This window comes from Hibiscus syriacus, unplaced genomic scaffold (genome assembly GCF_006381635.1).
Source record: "Hibiscus syriacus cultivar Baekdansim isolate YM2019G1 unplaced genomic scaffold, ASM638163v2 tig00005929_pilon, whole genome shotgun sequence".
Lineage (NCBI taxonomy): Eukaryota > Viridiplantae > Streptophyta > Magnoliopsida > Malvales > Malvaceae > Hibiscus > Hibiscus syriacus.
Genome location: NW_024062071.1, coordinates 1,295,092 through 1,312,507, shown reverse-complemented (window position 1 = coordinate 1,312,507; position 17,416 = coordinate 1,295,092). Strand labels below are relative to the sequence as shown.

The following is a 17,416-nucleotide window of genomic DNA, read 5'->3' as shown; positions in this document are numbered from 1 at the left end:
TGCTAACTAAGGAATATCAAAAACATCGGAAAGATGTTATATTGATTCTGATTTTCTGAACTAATCCTTCAAAATTTATAGGCAGGCCCGGCCATGAGCCCAGGCGTGAAGTGCGACCGCCTAGGGTCTATGGTCTAGGTTTGGAGGGGCCCAGAACTCGGTGGACTTACTGAGCATTGGTGAAGAGATTACTGGGAAAGCATGTGAGTCGTGCTTTGAATTTGTGTGCTTGCTTCTCGCATTTCGATTGCCTACACCCTCTTTTCAGATTCTCGCATTTCGCATTTCGTTTTTCTTGTTTCATTTTTCTTGTTTGAGGAATGGAAGAAGATTCATGAAGAAATTTTCAAGCTGTCCCTAGGTCTCATCTTACTTTTCTCTGTTTTTAGGTGGCGGAAAATTTGTTCTAATTATGCAACCAAACTAAGTTTTGTTCTGTATTTTTCACCTATGATTTTGGTAGTTTTTGGGTTCATTCTCATATCTTTGTTCGATGAGTATAATCCTAAGCTAAAGATGATATATTCCCCATCTTTTACCTTTGTTTGAAATTGAGACATGCCAATATTTTAACGTCATTTTCAATTTCTTTTGTTTTTTTTATTATCATTGTTAGATTGTCTCTCGTTGTATGAAGTCTATTTTGCTTTTCCAATATTGTTATGCTGAGCTAACCTTTTCTTGCACGAGACATCAGATTCAACCAAAGATACTCAGCACATCTCTCTGCACTACCCTTTTCCTTTCCTCGCTTCTCTTTGTAGATTTTGGTCGCAAATTTTCTTTTATATTCAGAGAAACTAACTACAGGCGCTGATAAAATTTCAGGTATATTGAGTTTTACGATGTGATGTCTGTGGCAATTGCAATAGCATTGTCTGCTCAACTACTTCTCGGTCAACCTGTGATGGTTAAACCTTTAGAGGCTGAAAAGAACCTTGTTCAGCCCACTACTTCTGGTGCAAGCGCAGGCAGTGTCGTGGGACCTTATGGAGCTGTTGATAGAAAATTATATGTAGGGAATTTTCACTTTAACATGACATAAATGCAACTTAGACAGGTAATACGACTAGATTTTCTGTAAACCCTCTTTCAAATTGTTTACTGGATTTTAACTCCCTGTTAAAAGAAAAAAATGGAAGGAGTAACATAGATGTTTTTGAAATGTTAGTATGTTATCTCTTTTCACATTTTCCATGTTGATATTGCCTAGTTCTAGTGTTTAATCATTTTAGGGTGCATGATTTTCATCTCAGACCCTTTTCGTATCTTATGTTGATGGCTCAGATGTTTGAATTTTGAACCTTTTGGACCTGTGGAGCTTGTGCAACTACCACTTGACCTTGAGATTGGGCAGTGCAAAGGTTTTGGGTTTGTTCAGGTTAGATATAGATGAAGACTTGGCTTATGTTCCTTTTCCTGTATAGTCATAATTATGCATGTAGTTGTTTCCCTTTTGTTTTTGCATTTTGCTCAACTTGAACATGCAAAAGTAGCTCAAAGTGCCTTGAATGGGAAACTTGAGATTGCTGGTTGAACCTATGCAGTGAGTTTTACTTTCTTAAATACTACAAGTTGCAATATATACATCAAATTCTTTATCTTGAAGCATATACAAGAATCATTTTATGTTATGCTTCTATTTATGGTTTTGGATGCAATAAATGCAATATTTGATTCTTAACTTGAAATATGTAAGTGCTGTCCTCTTTCATATTCATGGTTTTAACCTACATGCATATGAGCGAGAAGATATATGAGTTTTGTTATGCCTGGTGTTTTCTTGGTAAAATTATGAGGAAATGCATGTAATTAAGAGTCATCTTATTTCTAGCATGTTGTCAATGGAACCAGATAATGAGCATCTTAAAATAACCCAGAATTCACTGAGGAGAGTATCATATAACTATTATTTTAAGTTATTTTTTAAGGGTCTTTATCTCTTATTTTGCCTAGGACCCTTAAAATATCAGGACCGTCCCTGTATGTAGGATGTCCTGCTTGGCTCCTCACTCGACTGACTTCTCTTTATCTACGTGTAAATCAATCACACGCTATATTTTCCACTTAGTGAGGCAACATAATAACATAAATAAAATATTTAATATATAAATGAAACCATTTCATATATAAACATCATCAAATTAAATACATATATATAGTTTGTCTCTAATTAAAATTTGTAATAAGACAATATTATAAATTTTTTATAAATTATTGTACTGAGTTATTCTAGATTTATACTTTTCTATTTTAGATCATATAATCACCCACTGTATTTTTATGAGAATATATGGTACGCAAGTCAGATAACGAGTGAGAGCATTATAAGCAGTTGAAATTACCAAAACAAATTGCATTGAGTCACTCCACCTCGTACATCACTAAGCTACGCCGAGTTGGAGCACAAGTGACCCATCTTGGTGCCATATAAATATATAATACACCTATAGAGCCAGATGGATCGCACCAGACCACTCCACCTCGTGCACCACTAAGGTACGTCGAGATAGAGCACGAGTGATCTATCTTGGTGCCAGATCTGAAATAGATACATATTTACTCCACCTCATGGCATGACATTGTACTAACCTTCGTTCTCATACAATGGGCTTTATTTAAAATCATATACTAATTTACATAAAAATAAATTCAGATAATCGAATATGAAATCATTCTCATAAAAAACAGTTTTTGGGTCGTTCATACCCAAAAATATTTAAATGCTATGAAATAAAAGACTAGTAGATTATACTTATTTTAAATATAATTTAAAAACATTTTCTTTCAGATCTATCGAGGTTAACTCGTCGCAAGTCGCCATCGTATTATTTTTGATAAAAAGTTAATTGCACTCTCTTGTTGACTCACTACGCTTTAATTGTTATTCTCACTGTACTCTCCAACTTAATCATTTTCCTTTGGTTCGCTTTGTATTTGCTTTCTATCACAATCTTCACGACATTGATTTCTCGACATAAACAATTTCAAATATGAATTAGTACTTTAATTAATGTAGAGCAAGTGATATATACATTTGAAACTAATTTCTCTCACTTAAGTTAAATTAACTTTATTTATTTTAATATTACCTTCAGACACACTCTATCTCCCTCATAAGGCCAGATAAAGCGCCTCGAAACTCTCTGTTTTCACGGCCAATTTTCGGACCAAAAGCAAGCATTTTATCCACAATTTACACAAAGACCAAACTATGAATCCACCAAAACTATAATTCAACCAATTTCCGTTTAGCTTTTCGTTTTTTCCCCAACAAGATTGATAAACATCATAGGATTTTCCTTTAATTTTCTCCCTTGGCCGTAACTTTCCAACATTTCCCATAATGGTCTTCATTTTAGATTCAATCACAATTTAGTCATCATTGCACCATTTCCAATCCATTTCCATATCGTAACAATCATAATAACTCAAATTCCATATTTCTTCAAAACCCCTATAGTATCCGAAATTGTTAAACAAGTCCTCCCAATTGTTTCCAATCACTTTTTATGTGTATATTTTACTCCCTAACACTCCTAGCATCAAAATCAAACTTAATTTAATCAAATTCTCAACTCCTCTTCATCCACCAAAATCACAACTTTCACCATTCAAGCATGAAACCAAGAAATATTACACCAAATTGTAGAGAAATTAATGGGGATTATTTTTATATTTCGCACTTTAGTCCAAAATCTAATTAAAATGACCAAAATTGAAGAAAAAGTAAACTTACTCTTTGGCTATGGAGGTTCGACATATTGCTGGAGGAAAGAGAGGTTTTCACGAAAATTATATAAAAAATCTTCTACTTTGACCTTTTTAAAGCTAGTTAAAATATATTTTTTAATTCAACTTAATCCAAAAGTCTAATTTACCTTTAATAAATTCTAGAATTTACTCACATTCCACTTCATTATCTCTATTTTAATATTATTAAATAATCAAAAAAACTTATCTCTCAATTTTTATTTTTGACCCTTCAATTTTTCAAAATTTCAATTTAGTCACTAAATTGCACTATTTCACTTTATAATGCAATTCTTGCCAAATTCCACCAATCCAACTTAAACTCCACTTATTAAAAATATCCATATATTATTCTAACCAAAAACTACCCTCCTTCAAATTTTTTTAAACTTTTGATTTGATTCGATTATCCAAGTATTATATCAATCTTCATCATTTAATAGATTTTTATACAAACTCCATATTAAAAATATAAAACATCTAAAATGATTATCCTGAGCTGATCTACTTATTTACAAACTCAAAATATAACTTTTAAAATTTTACATTTTTAGTCCTTCAACTTTTAAATTTTTACATTCCAGTCACTAGTCCAAAATTTGAGATATTGCACGACTCGATCGAACGCTCGCCCCTAACACCAACATCGGTAACGGTGATGATGGAAATGACGATGACTATGGGTGAGCGATCTTTCGACGACGATGGGTGAGCGATCTTTCGACGACGATGATGGCAGCCGACGATGGATGATAACGTGGGTTGGAATGAAAAATTTTAAGGTTTTGGGGCCTCTTTTATAATTTCTGAAAATATTTGGGTGTTTCTTTCAAACTAATAATACTCTTAATTTTTTAAAAAAAATTTCAAAAAATACGAGAGTGACATGTGTTACTTAATACTTAAATTTAACAATTGTTATATTTAAATACCTAAAAATATAATTTTAAAAAATATAAACATATAATTTTAACGAAAAATCCTTTAAAAATCGAATCATATTTCGAGATATGTATAACTACTTATTTTTGTATTAATCATTGGGTTAATGAAATAAAGGCGGCCTTCCCTTTGTTTTTCCCGTGGCTTTCCGTCACGTCGAAGATAGAGAATGGGGGTTTAACGGCGTTTTTTCCAACGTTAAAGTTGTTCTGCTTTCAGGTGGGTTTGTCGTGCTATTAATGTGTAAAAATATCCTACCCAGTTACATGATTCGCCGACGTGAACTTATAAAATTTGGATAATTTTTTAAAATAATTACTCATCCGGGTCGGGTACCCGAACTAATATTTCTCGGGTCAGACTCGAGTCACAAAATTAAATTTTTTCGAGTACTCGGTTACTCAAGTACCCGATTTATTTTTATTTTTATTATATATATATATATATATATATAATAGATTATTTATATTATGAATTTTAGATTTTTTATTTCAAATTTTTAAATTTTATGTTCAGATGTTGGAGTATATAATTTAAAGTTTCAGAAATTTAAATTTGTATACATATTTTTTTAATTAATAATTTAAAAATAAAAAAATAAAAATTGAGTACCTGTACCCACAAAATTCAAGTACTCGATTACTAAGTACCTGTAACATTCGATTCGAGACACAAACTGAAAAATCACCGACTTAAATATTATGGGACCCGATAATCAAAAACTAAATATTCCGAGTACCCTGATTTACGCACCCCTAAAATTCAACGGACAGCTTTGGTTGGGTGTGAAACTGAAAACCGTTGAAGAGATGAGGTTTTCATGCCTTTTCCTCTACCCTGCGCACCTGAAAACGGGATAAACATCTCGCAATGTCATAGATCGGTTTGGTTCTATCAAAATTTTTAAATCATTTATAATAATTCAGATTCATTTTCAATTTCTTCATACTCAGGTTTCTAAACTTTATTTCAATTTTTTAGATTATTTTATTTTAATTTTTAATTTAAATTTTATAGTACGGACATTTATTACTATTAATAATAATAAAACTATCATTTAATAGAAGTTTGGAAAATTATGATAGTGGTTGTTATTATTTTCTAAATGAAAATGCTGCACGAGAAATTGGGCGTTTTTCTCGAAAAATCACCGGTGATCGGTATATTTATCGATCTAACATCGGTCAGATTATATTTTTTGATCTAACACACGTAACAGTAAAGCGCCCCCTGCCTCGCGCTATATGCTGATTTGGCGCCACGTGGGGTATAGCGCGCCCGTGCCCCGCGCTATACGCTGACATGAGTTACACGTGGGTATAGCGCGGCCCCTGATCCGCGCTATACGCCACGTAAGGGTATAGCGCGGATTAGGGGCCGTGTTATACTTGATTATCTGACACGTGGGGTATAGCGTGGTACAGGGGATACGTTATACATTTAATTACACACCCGTTCACACCCCAATCCTCCCTATAAATACTCCCATCCTCAATCACTTTCATCACACCAAATTCTCTCAAATACTCTCTCTGTTTAAGGTATATTTTATAATATTTTTAATATTATGTATTTAATTTATTTAAGTACTTTACTTTATTTAATATTTTACTAATATAATTCTTTTGCATATATATAATGGAAGGCAGTCTACTTCGCTTGGATGGAAATCATATATCTCGACACTTTGCTGATACGGTAATATTTTAACGTTTTAATTTAATTTAAATTATTATTAATAATTAGTTGATTTATTTAATGCATGATTATTAAATTAAAAATTAATTTTTATAATTATTTATTTTTAGGAGAATGACCGTGTATTAGATCCTTTTATTAGGAATCTTAAGTTAGTGATACATAGCCGTGTCTTGCCGTATTTAGTAGAGGCTGGATTTGGTTACATAGGTAGATATCAAGGTCACTGTAAGATAGAAACATACCTTATTTCTGCCTTAGTAGAGCGGTGGAGGCCGGAGACCCACACATTCCATATTCCATACGGAGAGTGCACGATCACGCTTGAGGATGTTGCTATGCACCTGGGGCTTCCGGTGGATGGAGATGTGATATCAGGGATAGCTTTCGGTTCTTGGACTACTTTGTGTCGGGATAATCTAGGACGTGTCCCAGAAAGTTTTATCGGAGGTAAGATACCATTAAATTGGTTAGATGCCAATTTTTGGGAGTTGAGCACAGACGCCTCTGAGGATGAGGTTAAGATGTATGCACGGGCATGCATATTGCAGTTGATAGGAGGGTTGCTGATGCTGAACAAATCGTGCAACCTAGTTCACTGCATGTGGTTGCGATATCTTAGCGACTTTCGTCTCGTCGGATCATTCAGTTGGGGCTTGGTAGTTTTGGCTTTGTTGTACAGGGAGATGTGTGGAGCCACTAACTACAGGCGTAATGCTATCGACGGATGTCTCCTACTGCTGCAGTCTTGGGCATGGTATCGATTGCCCTTTTTATGTCCCGTTGTGAAGAACCCATTCGTATTTCCACTACTTCTGAGGTAATTATAAAACTGATTTTGTATATTAATAATTTTATACACCGTATAATAATTTTTTTTCCTTGAATAGGTGATCTACTGATAGGAAAAATCATCAGGAGCTACCTGATGATTTAGAAAAAATTAAGGTGTTAATCGATCAGAAGGCTGGCACACAAGTATGAATTTTAATGTTTAAAAATCGATTTTAGATTATAGTTATATAGTTAGATTATTATTTTGATAAAAATTATATATTATTTGTTTTAGTTTGAATGGGTGCCATATTTTACTGATGATGTGAGGGAGGTGATCCCACCTGAGTTGAGGGGTCCATCAGATGTTTGGATGGCGGTGGTCCATCTGATCTGTTATGCGACCGTCGAGTGGCACTCCACTGATCGCGTGCTCTGGCAGTTTGGTTGTTTTCAACCAATTCCGGAAGCACATCGCAATATGGACGAGTTGCATAGCTTAGATAGATGCGACAAGACAGATACAGATTGACTGGTGAGGCATCATGAGTGGGTCGTGTTGCGGGAGGATCGACATCGGCACCTTCCACTTAGAGAGCCCATTTTTACTAACTTCTTGATGTATGCCGAGGACTATTATGAATGGTTCAACAGTAACGGGAAACCGTTTCTACTTCCCGAGGATACACGAGGGCATACCTTTCCACGACGTCGACAGAGACGTTCACCGACATAGCACCATCGTCCCTCGACTCGTGGACGGAGAGCAGGTGCTTTCGGTTCATCCTCAGCTACACCAGCAGGACCTTCACAGCAGCCACCGTATCCATTTATGATATCGCAACCATTTATGATGTCGCAACCATATATGATGCCGTCGCCGCCTTCACCTGGTTTTATGACCCCGTCGCCGCCACCGTCACAGATGACCCCTCTTGGAGGCTATTATGGATCTATGTTTGTAGATCCGACTTGGGGTTCATATATTAGATATTTGGCGGGTTCAGCCTCATCACCCATGGCCGCAGCACAGACACCTCCTGTACAGTTTTCATACTCAGCGATGTCTGGGTTTTCCCAGTTTTCGCAGGCCGGTGGGATAGTCAGTCATATTCCTCCAGGGTCCTTATTCTATGGAGGTGCTTCATCGTCATCAGCTCCTCATCAACCTAATATACATGCTCAAGACGACGACGATGACGACAAGACAACGACGACGACGAGACAACGACGATGATGACAGCGAGGAGTCAGAACCAGTGATACGAAGAAATCCTCCTCGAGACCGACAGCCACCGCCCTGCGGAACACATTCGCGACGCATGCATCGATAGATTTTTTTTATTATATTTGTATTTATTTCATTTTGTTTAATTGTAATTTTTTTATTATTTCTCATTTAATACTTACTTTATTTTGTTAAATTTGTTGGACTTTTTTTTAATATATTTCAGTTAATTTTGTTTATTACCATTTAATATCAGTTATTTTAATTTGGTTATCATTTACCATTTAATTCTTATTATAAGTTTGTTGTATTTAAATATCAAATTGTTATTAGTTTGATAAAATTTAAGGATTGTGTTCGTTTTTTTAATCTTCATCAACGATTATCGAATGGCATTAACTTGAAGTAAATGTAAATTAAAATACAAAAATTATTTTTTGATAAACAAATACATCATTTCCTCATCAATTGTTACTTGATGACAACAGAAGTGGATATGTTTTTCTAGTGTGTCCTGGGTTTCTACAATGGCCACATCTTCTGTCTTGTCTAGATCTTTCTCGAATATCCATATCGCAATGAATTCGATTGGATTTTGGACGACCACGCTCCCTCAATAAACTCGGATTTGGTACAATCGAAAGCCAATCTTGAACCTCATCAGGGTCTTTGTCATTACTTATGGGGGGAAACTCAAATTCGTATACCTTAAAAACTTCAGATAGTAGGTATACGGGATCCACAAAATGGTTATAGTCTTGACGTGTATGCAAGCAAGCTGTTATCACATGAGAGCATGTATACTTCAGAGCTTGAAAAAACCCTCAGTCGCACGTTCTGTCCCTTAGATTTACTCTTAACGACACAGCTTCAATCCCTTGAAGAGGTCGCGACAACTCTGTGACACGAAACATTTCATGCCTTTTAGAGAAGCTTGTTACAGACATTCCATTTGATGCAACAATTTTTTTCTGTAGATCTGCAACTAATCTAAGGTGATAGATATGACCGCCTTGCATCCAGGTTTGAGTTTGTCCCCCGAGCTTCGCAAAAAGCGCCCCCAAACAAAAAATATGTAGTTTTTACCAAAGCCGCTACAGGTAAGTGAAGTGCACCCTTAAGGTTGAATTGATTGCCTCAGCCAAGTTGGTCGTCATGTGTCCATATCGATATCCACCATCATATGCGTTCGTCCACATTTCTTTATCGATGAGGCTGATGTAATCGTATCCTTCCTCGTTCTTCGCCCGCAAATCTTGAAGCATTGATTCAAACGTTCGAGGAAGTAGTTCGTAACCTGATCAAAAAATGTATAACTTACTAACTTGCTTTCTTTGCAAAATTAAAATGATAAAAAATGTATAACTTACTAACTTGCTTTCACTTACCCATGCGCACAATTAATTGACGCTCATCATTCTTCTTGTACCTTCCATGATAGTTCGCAGCAATGTGTCGGAGATAATACCTATGTTGGACAAAAGGTGGTTGCCATATTGGACCCAAAGACTACATTGCAGTATTTTCTATACAAAAAAGTCTCGTCGATCTGGACCACAGGCTTGCAGTATTTGGCAGCATTAATGCACTGTGGGTAACTCCAAAAAACCCGGTAGGATTGGCTTCGATCGCGAAGAACTCGATCATTATGGTATGCATAAGAGGTTTCGAAGTCAACAATTTTCCCAGGATTCAACGTCCGCACCAGCCTAAACCAACCTGGAAGTTCGTTGTAAGATGCATCTTATTCGCCATGAAGTTTGACAATGGCATTTTGTTTTGCCAACCAAGCTTTTTATAGGAGACAGTGTACCTATACTGCGATTGTATAGCTGAAATCAACACTATAACAACTATATGAGAGCTTGCTTTTACCATGGGCATGATGGCTTGGCATATCATTTCAGAGTCCAGGTTGGGATGATCTTGGTTGACCCCTCCAGCACAACATGTATGAGAACCGTTGTATACTGTTAGTTCCATATGTTGTTTTTCCTCTTCATTTTCGATACGCGAACCATCCAATTGCATCCGTTTTCGCGTCGGGCACAGTAGCATACATATTTTTCGGTCGTCGATCGGTTGACTCTGGACTGAACAGAATTACGAATATTGTAATTTTTGATAGCCATCATCACTTCTTCTTTGTTTGAAAACTCCATGCCTAAAGATAACTCACCATTATTTATTGATGAGTAATATCCATAGTTACCGAGATGAGGCATATCCGTAAATTATGGCCCGTATATTGCACCATAATCAGCTTCATACATGTGTGCAGGAGGGTCAGTTTGTGTCACTTTTCCTGGAACTTCATCTACATCATCATCATCGGAGTTGAATTGCGATGATTCTGGGTGAATGAATAGTCCGGTCTCAGCACCATCTGCACCAGGCTCACGAAGCGGTTCTTCTGGTGGAGATGATGGTTCCTCCATGCGCTCCACATTTAGGTCGAAAAACCTACTACTTGTATGTCTTCCCATTGAACTAGAAGGCATATCGACATTGAGATCGAAAAAGCTCGCAGTTGAATGCCTCCCCCTGGAGCTTGAAGCCATCGTGTCAAATGGAAACTGCATAGATTGTTGCGTTGATGACATCTCCATATTAAGGTCAAAGAAATTTGCAGATGAATGTCTTCCCCTTGAACTGGACGCGGTGTTTCCATACGGATTGTTCATGGACCCACCTCGGTACATATCGTAAGGAGTTGCGGATGAATGTCTCCCCATTATGGCATTAAAATCATTACACATTACTGTATTCGGGCTGTCAACTTGATCAACTTGTTCAGCCAGCCCATAGTGGGAGCTTAATGATTGACCTCGAACAGTACGCACTTGAACAAAATGTGCATACATCTCAATAGCGGCGTCTAAATAATTACTTTGAGCTTCAACCATCATTTGAACATCATCATTGTTTGAAAGTTCGAACACTGTATAAGTTAATGGCAACAATGATGTTGGAAATTTGTACTGCAACGACAACATTCTTCTACTACTTCCAACATGAATCTTCCTCGAAATATTCGTTATCAGCTCCTCAAGAGTTATGTTTCTCTTGAATGATATTTTAACACGCTCATTTGATACGAAAACAACGCCGGTTTCATCTTCTCGAATTTCACCATCATAATAAACAATAGTTGAAAGTCGCGCCATTCTTTGAGTTTAAAAGTGCGGCCATATTATATCTGCAAAAAAAAATAACTGAAACAAACCTGATTAAATAAATTATATATGAACGAAAATATAACACAATAAATTTTTTACACATCAACGAAAATAATTTAAATAATATAATTTTATATTATTACCTGCACTGCAAAACTATTTCGACGTATGCTCCCGCTTTTCAATTTTACAAACATAAACATTAATTGAAAATAATTAGTATAATATTTTTTCAAATAATGATAATAAACAATAAGTATAATTAAAAAATTATAACAAAATTACTTTATAACGAAAAAATCGCACGAACTTCTAAATCAAATATGAGAAGATTGCCAGAATTATTACTCGTTGACGGAATTGTTGTATTAATTTATAAGTTGAGAGGAGATATGCGAGGAGATGTGAGAAATTTAACCGGTAAAGGAGTGTATTTATAACCATATAAGGCGCAGTACCTGCACCGCGCTATATTTAATTATTCAGTTAAAAGATATAGCGCGGACCAGGGACCGCATTAAATATAATTCACCCCTATGTCGCGTATAGCGCCCCCCTAATACGTGCTATACCCCTACGTGTAACGTGACGTATAGCGCGGATCAGGGGGCGCGCTATACACACGTGTAACCCATGTCAGCGTATAGCGCGGTACATGGGGCGCGCTATACCTCAAGTGGCGCCAAATCAACATTTAGCGTGGTTCAAGGGGCGCGCTTTACTGCTACGGGTGTTAGACCAGAAAATATAATCTGACCGATGTTAGATCAGTAAATATACCGATCACCGGTGATTTTTCAGAAAATACACCGAGAAACTGAACGTGTAAACGCAATGTGTCATCGGGTACAGTAGGATAGGACCCACTATATTAACTAAAGCAACCCAAAATAAGTATCTACACAAAAAAAAGTTAAAAATAGCTAATAAAATAAAATAAAATAAAAATTAAACATTATTTATTATTTTAAAAAATTAAAAGTTTAAGTATTAAAATATAACAAAAGTGATATTTTAAGTACTAAAAATGTAGTTTACCAAAAAAAATAACTAAAATCAACTTACCTCAGTAATTAAAAGAATCATTATTAGTGTTAGATGTCACAGATTTCAACACCAATGACTACAGTAAGGTGATTAAGCTTTAATTATCAAATAATTAAGAATATTTAAAATAAATATTATTAATCATTTTAACTTAATAAAAAACGAAAAGGAAAAGTGGGAAACGTAATTGAACTATAAAGAGGAGACTTTGACGAAGAAGTGGGCATCGGTTGGGCTGAATGTGCAAATAATACAAACCAGCACATCTTTTGTCCTGGTATTTCAAGTCAATTCATAGTCAATCCCATTTGGAGAAAATAAAATTGAATAAGCATTCTTAATTCAGACTAGAAATTTTAGAAATAATATTTTCTAAAAATGAAATAACGCTTTTCAATATTTATTTTTTTGGCGTTTATAAATATAAAATAAATAATTTAAAAAAAGCATTTTAAAAAATAAATGTACAATTTCAAAATTCATTCCCAACATTAAATTGAACATTTGTTTTGACTCATTCCTTTTGTAGAGCTTTTTAATCTTCAAGATTTCAATTTCTGATCAGATTGATCAGATTGATTATTATTAGATGAAAATTATTAGTTAATTAATGACGAGCAATATATGTTGACATGATTTTTTATATGCATTAAATTATTAATTTATCATATACCACATCACCTAAAATGATAACTTAACTTAAATAATATCATTCAAAATTAATGATAACTTAACTTAAATAATATCATTCAAAATAATAATGTGACATGAATTATGTCACTTAAAATGACGACCTAATACATAAAAGCCAACCCGTTTGAGAGAAAATAAAATTGAATAAACATTCTTAATGCAAACTAGAAATTTTAAAATTAATATTTTATTCTATATGTTTTTTTCAATACTTATTTTTTTGTTATTTATAAATATAAAATAAATATAATTTTGTCTTCTTAAAAAGGTAAAAGCATGTTTTGAAAATAAAGCTATAATGTCAAAATTATAGTCTATAATAATTGTTCGAATGATTATTATGGTTCTTATTTTTCAAAGTATTTTAATCACAATGTTTTAATTTTTGATCAAAATGATTCATACTAGATGAAAATCGTTAGTTGACTAACAATCAACACATGTTGTTAATGTAACATATTCATATGTGTTAAATTACTAACATGTCATGCCATATCACCTAAGATGATGATGTGACACATGCCACGTGATCCAATGTAATGTCATAACGTGTGACACGTCGATAATTAAACACGTACGAAAATATCATATCAGCAACATGCGTTGATCGTTAGCTAACTAATAATTTTCATATAGTAAGGATCATTTTGATAAAAAAATTAAAACGTTAGAGGCTACTCTAAAAAAGAATTAAGACTAAAATGATGATTTGAAAAAAATATTGAGGCTAATTTTAACATTACGTTGAGTATTAAAATTACATTAACATTTACTAATAGTTTCAATAAAAACAATTGTTTGATCATGGGAAAACTATAATAAAAACATTTAATTAATATTACGTCTCTCTCAATATTATTATGTAATATAATACATGTTATTGATTTTTACACAATTTACTTCATTTTTTAAATATTATATATATATAATAAGACAATAAATTAAATAAAAAATAATAGTATATATATTTGTTTTATATAGAGAGAGGATAGGGTTTTCAGCATTTTCAGCTATCTTCATCCTTCTTTCACACTTGGTCGTAAGCAGACGTTTCTCCACTCTTCGTATCTCTCTTGTGTTGGCTGTAGCAATTCTTGTTTTACCTGTAACTATTTCTTCTCCTTTTTCCCTTCGTTTTCTCTTCTAGTAATTATTTATTCCCATGTCGATTACTTTGCTTCATGTTGAGGGGGGGGGGGAACTACATCCAATATATAATATTTGCTTTCTTTGTTTTCGGTTTTGCATGAGAGAAAATTACAGATAAACTAAGAGGAATCTCGGAAGACTCAAAAGGTGGATCGACGACAAGGGAAGAGGCCGCTTCCGTCCGATCATGAATCGGAAGCGAAAGAGGAAGCCGCCGACCATCAGTTCTACGCGGCTAGGTGTCAACAAGAGACCAGTGCCATGGTTCAAGCCCTAACTCAAGTTATTGCCAACGATAACAATCCACTGCTTCTTGAACTTGATCGATATGATCAAGATCAATCTCAGCATCAACAAGCTCAACCTCAAGGTATAACTGTTTCTGGGTTAATTTGATTGCAATTGAATAGTGGTGGAAAACCCTAATTGGACCGTCTCTCTCTCGTAATGATTTCAGAAATGGACTTGGATGATATATTAATTTAGCTTTAAAAATTGCTATTATTATTGTATTTGAAGGGAAGGTGAGGGGAATGCAGTATAGAGGTGTTAGGAAAAGGCCATGGGGCAAATGGGCGGCTGAAATAAGAGATCCGAACAAGGCTTCTCGCGTCTGGCTCGGAACCTTCGCAACCGCCGAAGCGGCCGCCTTAGCCTACGACGAAGCTGCTCTTAGGTTTAAAGGAAGCAAAGCCAAGCTTAACTTCCCCGAAAGAGTTCGTCGGAAACCCGAATCCGGTTGTCTCACAACTAGCCACGAAGTCGAACCAGAGCCGCTGCCGCTATCTTTACTTCCTCCACCACCACCATTTTCTGATCAGTACGCACAGCCACAGCTTCTTGGCTCCGGAAGCAATGGTTTTAACTATGGTTTATCAGGTGGTGAATATGGTGGAGCTGTCAGCACAACATTTACTTCATTATCCACAACCCTATCTTCATCTTCTACAATGTCAACATCTCGACAGCAACTACAACAAGACGAATTGGAGTTCGGTGGCTCATCTCCGAGTTCGGATTCTGCTAAAGACAAGGGCGAGAATTATGATTATTACTACTCAATAAAATAGTATAATTGATTGCAGGTTTGCTTCTTAATTTTGGAGACATTGAACTGATCAAAATGATCTTCTGGATGTCTTCTTCTTCTTCTTTTTGCTTGCATTTAGTTTCCTTATCAACTCTTTTTATTTTAGAAGTGAAAAATATTCTTTAAGATACTACGAACGAAGTGTGCATTAACTTTAGCTTCTTTGCATGCAAGAAACCCGTGGGGGATAAATTCTAGGGGATGAGAATCCGGAATTTTTTTATCACAAATTCTAAATTTAATTTTAATTCTACTTAGATGGAGGGAAGAGAGATCATAGGAGAATGAAGGAGAGTGCTCCTAGTAGGTCTAAAATCTTCAACCTAAGAAAATATGAAGGAATATAGATGAATAACTTGATCAACCAGTCAAATATAATATAAAGTTTGAATCTTAATAATATAATATAAAGTTTTAATTACATTTACACTAAGTTTTTTATGAATAAAATAAAATTAGTAAATTGGATGATATATTTTAATTTATTTTATAAATCTAGGATACATAAGGTAATTTTTATTCAAAAACTTTTACTATTTCACAATGAAATCTTTTACCCGTGAGATCGTTTGTTTAATGTGAAGGAAAGGAGACTCATTTTTTTCTTTTTTTTTTTAAAAAAAATTGGTACTTTGTATTAGAAAGGGTACAAAATACACCACAACAAGGATCTCATTAAAAAATCTCCCTATAACCTAGATTGGAGGGAAAAGAGTATACCTTGAAGTGGTGGTGTTCGAAGAACACGATGAAGATTCAATATAATTTCAATACAAAACCAACTATCACAACGCAATACCAAAGCTGCTAAAACGACACCCACGACCACTGTAAAATACAAAGCAGCTGGCACCCCAAAGGATACTGGAGAAAAGGAAGACAACATCATAAAAACCAGAAGAACCTAACCACATATGCGATAACCTGCCAGAACCAGCCACGCACAAAAGCTTCAGGACTACGAACAAAATCTTGGATACTAGGGAGCAGCATAGGCCAATTCGACTTTGCCCATACACCAATCTGAAATAAAGCTAAACGGAACATCTGATCAACCAAAAAAATTCTACCCTCAAACCTAATTTTGTTTCTGACCAACCATATTTGCCATATCAATCCAAAGAACCCGATCTTCCATAAATCACGAAATTTCTTTCTAACTCTCTGAGAACCCCATACCTGCAGTAATTCTTTCACATTCAATGGAAATACGATACTAACATTCCACTCAGAGCACCATTTTTGCCAAACTTTCTAGGCAAAATCACAATGACATAGAACATGATTAATAGTTTCAGGCACACAATTGCAGAAAGAACAATTAAAATTATCAGCACAGCTAACACCTCGTTTCTCCAACTCTGAAGCAACCGGCAGTCTTTGATGCAGTGCTTTCCAAACGAAACCCGAAACCCGAAACTTTTGGAGGGACAAAATTGCACCAAACAGGTTTCCAAATAGATTCTTCCACTTTACCTACAGCAGCCACCTTCAAACAAAACGACTTAAGAGAGTACCTACCATCGGAAGAACAACCTCAAATTAATATGGGTAAGTATAAAATAGTATTTATTCAAAAATAACTCTTAATCACTTGACATTAAACGCTTACACTTCTAACATTTCTAATACCAGAACCCAGGACATCAAAGAATAATTAAAGTTATTTCTAAATATCCATTAATTTTCATAACATAGATAAGTAATAATTGTAATATGATAATTAATTAAAACGATTAGATTAGTGATTCGAATATTATCATCATTATTATTATCATTGGTAATGATAAAATGAAACATCGGAATGGGCGTATCGATGTGATAAATTAGCGTCCAAGACTGGGCAGAGCTCTCTCTCTCAGG

At 34.9% G+C, this 17,416-nt stretch overlaps 1 protein-coding gene across 1 annotated transcript; it reads left to right on the top strand.

Annotated features, from left to right (window-relative positions):
* The first annotated feature begins 850 nt into the window (after nt 1-850).
* LOC120200093 (ethylene-responsive transcription factor ERF115-like) lies at nt 851-15,604 on the top strand. Its single transcript, XM_039201012.1, has 5 exons — nt 851-971; nt 1,057-1,060; nt 1,288-1,381; nt 14,611-14,833; nt 14,983-15,604. The coding sequence occupies exons 1-5, from the start codon at nt 851-853 to the stop codon at nt 15,531-15,533; spliced, it is 993 nt and encodes a 330-aa protein (XP_039056943.1). The 3' UTR covers nt 15,534-15,604.
* The last annotated feature ends 1,812 nt before the right edge of the window (nt 15,605-17,416 follow it).